We start from the raw sequence: 10,000 nt of genomic DNA, 5'->3' as shown, positions 1-10,000 counted from the left end.
GAGTGTGCAGCACGACTGGCCGATGTGGTAGCTCAGCTTTTCCAGCTGTTTCTGAATGCCAGCATCGTCCCCGGGACATGGAGGGAGACGATGGTCATCCCTGTTGCGAGTGCCACGCCGAAGTAATGAACGATTTCAGGCCTCTGGCACTCACCTCCATCCTCTGCTAGTGCATGGAAATTGTGGTCGCTGGGGAGCTTACCACCATGGTGTGTGAGAGTCTGGACCCGATCCAGTTTGCCTTCAAGTCAAAACACGGGGTTGAGGATGTTAGCCTAACTTTTCTGGATACAGTGGCTAGGCACCTCGACTCCACTAACTCGTATGTCAGGATTACCCAGGTATATTAACGGCTGCCCAGGTGAATTTAGAGACCCACTTCAGCATTTATTTTTATTATCCATCCTAGAGACTGAATCCCGGGATTCTAGTGACACTTGCTCACACACGAGGTTCATTCCAATCCCGATTCTGAAGTGCTTGCTTTTAATAAATATTGTAAGACATTATTTTCCTTTAAAAAAAAAATTGTTGAACATAAGAAAGTAGAGATACAGTATGTAGCCAACTAGTGTAAAATAACATGACGCTGTGGGTTGGTTTTCCTCCTGTCCTGACCAATCTTTGAGTCACCAGCTGACACTATCTTGTTTCATTGCAGAGCATTGATTCACTCTGCCCCCCTCGCTCTCTCTCATAAACATATTGACAGCGGATGGACGGACCGAAGAGTGTTAACCCAAAGTTCTGTTAAGTACAGTATAAATCCAGCTTTAGGCTATTTTTTACCTTTTAGTTGTCAAACATAAAACCCATACTTGGGAAATCAGAAAATACAGTAGAAGACGGATTAGAATTGTTCAACAATCCATAACAACAATCTTCAGTATTATTAAATGGTCTAAGAAATTGCCTTGATATATGATTGAAAATCCAAAAGACCTGCATACACACTGTTTACCTGCCATACTCCCACAATAGCATTGGCGATGAGGATGAGCAGGATAACAAAGGGTTCAACAAAGGCTGTGATTGTCCCCTCTCCTTCTTCGAACCAAGCCAGGGTCTACAACACAGAAGACAAGACAGAGAGAAAGCTGATGGATTGTGTTCAGTGTGGCTTTGTGTTATTAACACTCATTTTATTTGTGTGTGTGTGTGTGTGTGTGTGTTAAACTAATGAATCAATTTACACAAATACAGTCCATCAGACTCCATATATGTGTTGTCGAAACGATTACCATTACTTGTATATGCGAGTGTCTGTTTGCTCGTGGTTATGCACACAGTTGTGTTTCCTTACAAAGGAGATGAACGCAGCCAGCAGCAAGATTCGAACCAACAGATCTTCAAACTGTTCCAGGATCAGCGCCCAAAGTGACTTCCCTGCATGAGGACACCAAGGAACAGTGAGGAGTGAAGAACTAATGAAAGAAAGGCATAAAGATTGATGGACAGACAGACAGGCAGGCAGATGGACAGATAGATAGATAGCTCACCCTCTTCAGCTGGCAATTCTGCAAGTAAAGAAAGTTAAAGGTTGATAGAAAGGAGGTAGGATGGAGAAAAGAAAAATGACATCATCAACACCACTGGTACTTTGTTTAATAAATTACAATGCAGCAGGACTTGATTAATATTATGCTTGCTAATGCATTAACATGATGGAGACACACTGTACTCCTTTTACTGAAAACATAATATATAATGGATATGATGCAGAGACAGCACCATCCAGTTGATTTGTTTTGGAGAAATGTAATGAATTTAATGAAGAAAAAGATTTCCATTTGTACCATTGGATCCCCATCGCTCCTTGTTCTTCTTCAGCTGCTCACAGCTCAGACCTGTAGACTCATTCACACTGAAGAAGCCCAAAACCTCCTCCACCGTCTTAGTATGAGCATTATCCATCACTATGGAGGGAGGAGAGAGAACACCAGGCAAAATCAATATCAGCAAAAAGCTTTTATAAATACATATGAAATATCACAATTTTAATAACATGGACAGGCAGATCATCCATTTTTACAACAAAAACTAATGCGGCTTTAATAAGGCTGACGAATACATTTTAGGTTGAAAATGCAAACAGTAAATATATTTTTGCAGTATTCCATTTTCTTTAGGTTTGACTATTTTAATGATGTTATAATATTTCTAAAAATGCAATAGTTTCTTCAGACTAATGCTCTTATTAGTAATTTCTCTATCAGAGATAGAGCACACTGACTGGAACTAATAGTTATCAATAAAAAGGCAGTATTTCTGTGGTGTTTTTACACTTTCACACTTGAATAGCCTGCCTTTTTAATGGGTAAAAAGTACACACTGTTGCAGCATTATTTGGCTGGGGAATCAAACATACTGCAAAGCCAAGCAACCACACAGACTGCAGTCCACGGGGACAAACAGGCCCAGGAGACATGAACCTCTCCATAGGGTGTGAGCTGGCTCTGAGAAAACATCCCTGTGCTGCATCAAACTGGACAATGTTTATTACTTCAGTGTTTATAGGCTGGGCTTGTGTTATTTATATTCTTTTTTTTAATCCAATTTAAGGTATAGATACATCAGGAAAAAAACAGCTGGAACAACACTTAAGGCCTTTTATAAACAGATATGTGCCACGTAGTTCATCTAATACACCCAGTACGCTAGTTTTCACCCATTTAAATAATATTGTGACTGTAAGAAATAATGTGCCTGTTATTACCATGATCTCCATCCACCACTGTGGCCGTGTGTAAACCAGCAGCTTGGAATAATTCAAACTTTTAACATAATTTAGCCGTACGTGATTCATGACAGATCGTCAATGTGAAATTTATCACAAGATCCTATTTTCAATGATTGATAAAAGGCTTACGTCAGGTTGTAATAAGTGGGCCTGTGTTTAATATAATTAACTCCGGAGTAACGTTATGCCCATTTTCCATATGCAAAACACAATAGTGAGCGACCGCCCCGCATTATGCATAGGAGCCAAACATTATGCTAAATAATAGGTTACCAACAAAACAGTAATAATGACACTTCCGGTCATTTGCTTAACGTTAGACATACAATATGAAGGGTTAAATTAACGTCAACGTTACATACCTGCTGCTGTTATTACGAGAAGCCTCGCCTAAATGCTTTGTAATATGGATGACATAACGGCAAATACTCAGAGACATGTTGGGTTTGGCAGCAGTGTGACATGGCTGCATAATAAACTGGTTATTTAACATAAGCGATATGTCAAACCATAACAGGCTAAAGCCTTGGAGCCACAAGCCAGCAGATAGCTAGTCTCTGCAGGTGAAGCTAGCTAACGTACGCAGCTAGTTTAGCGCTGTGTTCTGCTGTTAATCCTCCGGAGATGAACAGGTTGCTTACCGGAGAGTGACGTCTGTCCACTGTCCCTGCACTTTCAGTAAGACACGATATATCTCAGAACCATACGTAGTTGACTGAATTCCCTACAGCAACGAAAAAAAGAAGCAACAAATACTTTTCAATGGGTTTTTACCACAGGCTATCTAGCTTAACGGCAGTTCTGTGCCAGCTGCTCATATTTCCATTGAAATCAGATTCCCGAGTGGTAGAAATGTTGTCTAAAAAAAGTAAGGCTTATATAAGTCAAATTATTGTCTAAATATGGTCCACGACTATGTGATACAGACATGTGATATTATTACTCGTAGTCCTGGCTGCACTGTCTGTGGGTCACTATTATCAGAGACGGAGCATCTTTGCTAATACTCTGCCGACAGGCTAACGTTACAGCAGCCAATCAAATCAAGCGTACAATCACATTATACAACTTCCGGTCTTAACCTCCAAACTAAACATTTCTCCTACATGTCATGATATAATCTAAATGCAGATTTTATGACAGTAATTGTATTTTGGAAAGGTCCTTAAGTAATGCATGATCAGTGGATAACTGATAACTGGATAACGTTATTTCTTCCAACACTACAGATGTTGGGCTTTTATTTTAAATAAAAGTCTTCAGACTCCTCGTATCATCGCAGCTAATTCTTTCTACCTTGACGCTTATTTCTGCCGCGTAATGAACGTGATTAACGGTATATGCGCTAATGTGGAAACCCAACTGAGCTCCTAACAAACCAATGAGAGGCCCGACATTTAGACGGACGCAGCACTTTAACGCATCACGGTAGAGAATCCTCTCAAATCCCGCCCACGCACCGCCCCCTAACTCAAGTCACATATATCTCGATCAATCAGCGGGCGGTGCGTCTGCTGTCACTCCACGGATCGACTTGCGCTCCAATCAGCTTTGAGCTGTGAGTGTCCGACGACACAGTACACAAATCAAATATCGCTGGAGGCGTAACTGGATTACTTCCTTTTGCTCCTGGTGCATTTCTAAAACACTTTTAAATCAAAGCCGCAGAGTTTGTTTCAGGAAACATCCATAATCAGTATTTTCAAAATAACATTTATAAAACAGTGTCTATTTTTTTCACTTAAGTAGGAGCTGTAAATGAACGCACACATTCTGACACATCCAACCCTTCAATCATCATTGACTTGTCCAGACTCTATGGCACCACGGCAATCTATTGTAGATGTGGAGGTCATCTTCTCATGACATTTGAGAGGCCCCCTTAACTTCCTTAGGGCATGAATCTCATGTTATGTCTTCAGACATGAACATATGGTATATATCATTTGTAAACTTAATGAATAAGACATTGTTCATTAAGACTATCTTAACAGTTCCACCATTTTGGAGCCAGGATAGCAAACAGGCGGGTTTTGTTTGAGGGAAATCTGGGTCCCACTCGTAGTGAGGGAGTGGCAAGCTGATTGGTCGACGCAGAGCGAAGTGAACGCGCTGGGGTGTATGGTTCGACCATGGCCTGGGACAATTAACAGCTAGTGAAGTTCCACAGCGATTATATGTATGGGTTTTTGTATAGAAACAAATCATGTTTCTCTGCTGCTACTTGAAAAACCATTGTACAATCTATAATTCTGTCTAAGCTTGATTAGGATGATATTGTATATATGTATGCTTCTCCCTCTACCTTAAAGCCTTTTGTTTATCACAGCGTGCTGTGCTTCATCACAGGTGATACATTTCTCACTCACCGGTGCATCTTATATGAAGAGGTGGGATGGTCCTCCTTAACAAATAGAAGAGAGCAGCATTTTATGTTTGGTGTTATGTGGAATTATTGTTTTTACATTGTTATATGTGCACTGTAGTGTTCTAAACTAAATCTCTTAAATATTTATTCATTTTAGTAAAAATGTGACAGCCTTGCTCAGAATGTAAAGACAGAGAAACAGCAGTACGAAATATAAAATATATATATATATATCTTACAGTTGTGTGCCTTGCTTTCCTCTCACACTGTAAGAGTCGTCTGTAGTGGTCTGATATATATGTATATACAATATTGTGTACATTTGTATTTTCGATGCTTTGGCAACACTGTTTCATGAAACTTTCATGCCAAAAAAGCCCCTCTGAATAGAAATGAGACAGACAGAGAGAGAGAGAGACAGACAGACAGACAGAGAGAGACAGACAGACAGACAGACAGACAGACAGAGAAAGAGAGACAGAGAGACAGACAGACACTTCAAAAAACTTTTTATTTACAAAAATAAATGTAAACTTTACAAATAAAGTGCAAAGAAAATCCATTTCTGTTTTAAAATGTATGTAAATATATATATAATTCAACTTTATAAATAAAACAAACAATATCTTTGAAACACCAACGCTGTTTAAAAGACTATTGGAACTGTTTAAATCATCACTGTGTTTAAACTATCTGAACTCTAGCCAGGGTCTGGCCACACTGACCTGGCATCTTGCCCTTCTCTGTATTCTATTGTGTTCTTCCTGCTTATGTATATGGCCATTTTGGCTTCTCCTGAGAGGAAATTTAGGAGCTGACACTTTCCCAGGCCAGTGAGGAGATATAATCTCTCCACCGAGTCCTGGGTCTTCCCCAGGGTCTCCTCCCAGCTGCACGTGCCTGGAACACCTCCCTAGGGAGGCGCCCAGGTGACATCCTTACTAGATGCCCGAACCACCTCAACTGGCTCCTTTCAACTCAAAGGAGCAGTGGCTCTACTCCGAGTCTCTCACGGATGGCTGAACTTCTCCCCCTATCGCTAAGGGAGATGCCAGCCACCCGTCTGAGAAAACCTATTTTGGCCGCTTGTACCCGTGCTCTCGTTTCCTGCTGAGAGCCATGGCCTCAGATTTTGAGGTGCTGATCCTCATCCCAACCGCTTCACACTCGGCTGAAAACCGATCCAGTGACTGTTGAAGGTCACAGAACAATGATGCCATAAGGACCACATCATCTGCAAAGAGCAGCGATGAGATCCTCAGGCCACTGAACTGCAATCCTTGTCCTCCACAACTACGCCTCGATATCCTGTCCATGAAAATCACAAACAGGATTGGTGATAAAGCTCAGCCCTGGCGGAGGCCAATATTCACTGGGAACGAGTCCGACTTACTGCCGAGTATCCGGACAAAACTCTTACTTTGGGCGTATAGAGATTGGATGGCCTCCAGAAGTGACCCCCTCACCCCATACTCCCCGCAGCACCTCCCACAGTATCACCCGAGTTGACCCGGTCATACGCCTTCTCCAGATCCACAAAACACATGTAGACCGGAAGGGCGTACTCCCAGGCCCCCTCCAGGATCCTTGCGAGAGTGAAGAGTTGGTCCGTTGTTCCACGACCAGGACGGAATCCACATTGTTCCTCTTGAATCAGAGGTTCGACTATCGGCCTAACCCTCCTTTTCAGTACCTTGGAGTAGACTTTACCAGGAAGGCTGAGAAGTGTGATACCCCTGTAGTTGGCACACACTCTCTGGTCCCCCTTTTTGAATAGCGCAACCACCACCCCGGTCTTCCACCCCCTAGGCACTGTCCCAGACTTCCACGCAATGTTGACGAGGCGTGTTAACCAAGACAGCCCCTCAGCACCCAAAGCCTTCAGCATTTCTGGACGGATCTCATCAACCCCTGCTGCTTTGCCACTGTGGAGTTGTTTGACTACCTCAGTGACTTCCGTCAGGGAAATAGACAATGATCCCCCATCAGCTTCCAGCACTGCCTCTACCATAGAGGGCGTGTTAGTCGGATTCAGGAGTTCCTCAAAGTGCTCCTTCCACCGCCCGATAACCTTCTCAGCCGATGTCAGCAGGGTCCCACCCTTGCTGTACACAGCTTGGATGGTTCTCTGCTTCCCCCTCCTGAGGTGCCGGATGGTTTTCCAGAAACACCTTGGTGCCGACCGAAAGTCCTTCTCCATAGCTTCTCCGAACTTCTCCCACACCCGCTGCTTTGCCTCTGCCACTGCAACTGTTTCCAGAGTCCTCCCAGATAACATAACCCGGAAGGACTCCTTCTTCAATCGGACGGCTTCCCTGACCACCAGGGTCCACCACAATGATCGAGGGTTACCGCCCCTTGAGGCACCTAAGACCTTGAGACCACAGCTCATCACTGCAGCTTCAGCAATAGAGGTTTTGAACATCGCCCACTCAAGTTCAATGCCCCCAACCTCCACAGGGATGTATGAAAAGCTCTGCCGGAGGTGTGAGTTGAAGATTTCCAGGACAGGGGCTTCCCAGTTCACCCGCACTACCCGTTTGGGCTTACCAGGTCTGTCCAGAGTCTTCCCCCACCCCTTGATCCAAATCACCACCAGATGGTGATCAGTTGACAGCTCCGCCACTCTCTTCACTTGAGTATCCAAAACATGCGGCCTCAGATCAGATGATACGATCACAAAATCGATCATTGACCTTTGACCTAGGGTGCTCTGGTACCACGTACACTTATGAGCATCCTTATGTACGAAAATGGTGTTTGTTATGGCCATTCCATGACTAGCACAGAAGTCCAACAACAAACGACCGTTTAGGTTTAGATCAGGGAGGCCGTTACTCCAAATCACGCCTCTCCAGGTGTCTCCATCGTTTCCCACGTGTGCTTTGAAGTCTCCCAGCAAGACTATGGAGTCCCCTACTGGAGCCCCCTGCAGGCCTCCATTCAGGGTCTCCAAGAAGGCTGAATACTCCGAACTGTGGTTTGGGGCATAGGCACAAACAACAGTCAGTCAGTAGATGTAAGCCCCATCAGATCCAACTGGTAGCGCTCCACCTCCCGCACTAGCTCCGGCTCCTTCCCCCACAGAGAGGTGACGTTCCACATCCCCAGAGCCAGCCTCTGCTGCCCGGGTCTGGTCCATTGAGGTCCCTGACCATCACTGCCACCCGTGTGACAGCGCACCCGACCCAATCGGTTTTTCCCATGAGTGGTGGGCCCACTAATGGATGGATGGATGGGAGGCCCCCCTAGACCAGACGGAGCTGTCTCCCCGCACCTCGGACAGGCTCTCGCGGTGTGTCCCTCCTCTCCGCAACCAAAACACTTCATAACTGACGAAGTTGCAAAAATCACATATTCATAATCATCTACTTTAATGTAGAAGCGGAGGTTGAGCTCCACATCTCGGTTATTAAATATCATATATACCTGTCTACGGTGCGACACTACATGTTTCAGTAACTGAGACTTACATCCAAACAGGATCTTTTTCACCGGGGAAACAACTTTCCCCGGTCTCTTGTCTGGATAGCGCTCTACTGAGGAATTCATCAGTTATGAACGGATGGACGTTAGATATAACTACTCTGGTTGCGGGCAGGGCCAGTGGCAACACCTGCACAAACAAATCATTCACCACGATACCTGTCTCGACGACGCGGTTCACCTTCTCCAGCTGGTACAAGAAAATGACAACGGCGCTGTTCATCCGCGCCAGTGATTTTATACTGCCATGTCCGACCTTTTCCCCCACAGCTTAAACCTACATCTTCTACGCTACACGGGAAGCCGGCTGAGGTCTATACCGTGCTTCCTCGTCAGCTTGGTGAACACCAAAACTCACCAAAAGTAAAACTAAATCAAACTATCACCAATAAATTGCAAATTAAATCCCATTACAAAACCAAAAATATAAAAAATATTGAAAATGAAAACCCACACACTGCTCTGTACTCTAAGCCTTCTGCTGACCTGTAATCCACGATAGTATCGGCAGGCGGCAGCAAAGGGCCCGATAGTCTCGCGTGTACCGTAGAGACAGAAGAAGAAAACGTCGTCATTGTTTTGGTCGACTGGTTTTGTTGCAGACTGAATGAAAAGAAGACATTTCATCTGTTGGATCTTTTATTGTTTGAATAAAGAGGTGAGTTCAGTAGACTGAAACACGACAGTATTATTATATTGTCACGTAATGAAGCATGATAACTATCTATAACGTTACACATACTGTGGCTCTTCTGTCTGTTTTGAATCGGTAAAGTCGTCTGAAATGTAACTGAGTTACGTTGTTGGTACATGATTGTAAAGTTGTAATAACTGGGCAAAGCTTCCAACAAAACGACTGTATGATTTAGTGGAAGAAGAAAGAAGTGGCAGTAGGCTATGCAAAGGTTCACGAGGCAGTAGTTATTCTTATTGAAATATCTTGTATTTGTTTGGGCCGCATTTAAGAAGAGGAGTCGTAAACATTGTAATAAATGATCCCACCGGCATAGAGCCTATATATGTTCAGCTTCTGGTTCAGATTAGCATACATGAGGGACGCTGTATGAAAACTGTCCAATGCAATAGTAACAATGTTTAATATTAGTGAGCTGTGTTTCCTGCTAAACCTCATGCAGGTGCGTTCAGACATGTTCAGTTACACATAAGGTTATAATGTTAATGATGCTATGCGAAGGTTTTAACTTAAACATGTCTAATAGCTAGTAGCGTCAGGGACTTCTCCCTGATACACTGAATTTATCAGAAGATTATTAAAAAAAAAAAAAAAAAACACAATACAGACAGAGAATTACAGGTTCCTGAAAATAACAGGAGAACTGAGCTAAAAAATCATTCAAATCCGTCGTTTTACACAAACTTACTGCAGTTATTGTGTTCACTATTTG

General features: G+C 43.5%; 2 protein-coding genes across 3 annotated transcripts in view; one reads left to right on the top strand and one right to left on the bottom strand.

Moving 5' to 3' along the window:
- LOC115018197 (sarcoplasmic/endoplasmic reticulum calcium ATPase 2) overlaps positions 1-3,753 on the bottom strand; it is a 28,763-nt gene extending 25,010 nt beyond the window's left edge. Inside the window, exons 1-5 of one of the 2 annotated variants that reach the window (XM_029447121.1) lie at positions 3,382-3,753; positions 1,797-1,916; positions 1,500-1,517; positions 1,304-1,386; positions 962-1,066 (exon numbers count right to left, since the gene is read on the bottom strand). In XM_029447121.1, coding sequence (XP_029302981.1) covers positions 962-1,066; positions 1,304-1,386; positions 1,500-1,517; positions 1,797-1,914 — 324 coding nt within the window. In that variant the 5' untranslated portion in view covers positions 1,915-1,916; positions 3,382-3,753. Of the gene's footprint in view, positions 1-961; positions 1,067-1,303; positions 1,387-1,499; positions 1,518-1,796; positions 1,917-3,102; positions 3,326-3,381 lie in introns of those variants that run through there. The other variant, XM_029447201.1, reaches the window with a different exon arrangement.
- Positions 3,754-9,117: 5,364 nt separating this feature from the next.
- Positions 9,118-10,000, top strand: part of pold4 (DNA polymerase delta 4, accessory subunit) — a 5,094-nt gene continuing 4,211 nt past the window's right edge. The window contains exon 1 of the mRNA XM_029435677.1: positions 9,118-9,252. The gene's annotated coding sequence lies outside the window, so the exon portion shown is untranslated. The remainder of the gene's footprint in view (positions 9,253-10,000) is intronic.

This window comes from Cottoperca gobio, chromosome 1, assembly GCF_900634415.1.
Source record: "Cottoperca gobio chromosome 1, fCotGob3.1, whole genome shotgun sequence".
NCBI classification, from domain to species: domain Eukaryota; kingdom Metazoa; phylum Chordata; class Actinopteri; order Perciformes; family Bovichtidae; genus Cottoperca; species Cottoperca gobio.
This window is presented reverse-complemented; position numbering and strand designations above follow the sequence as displayed.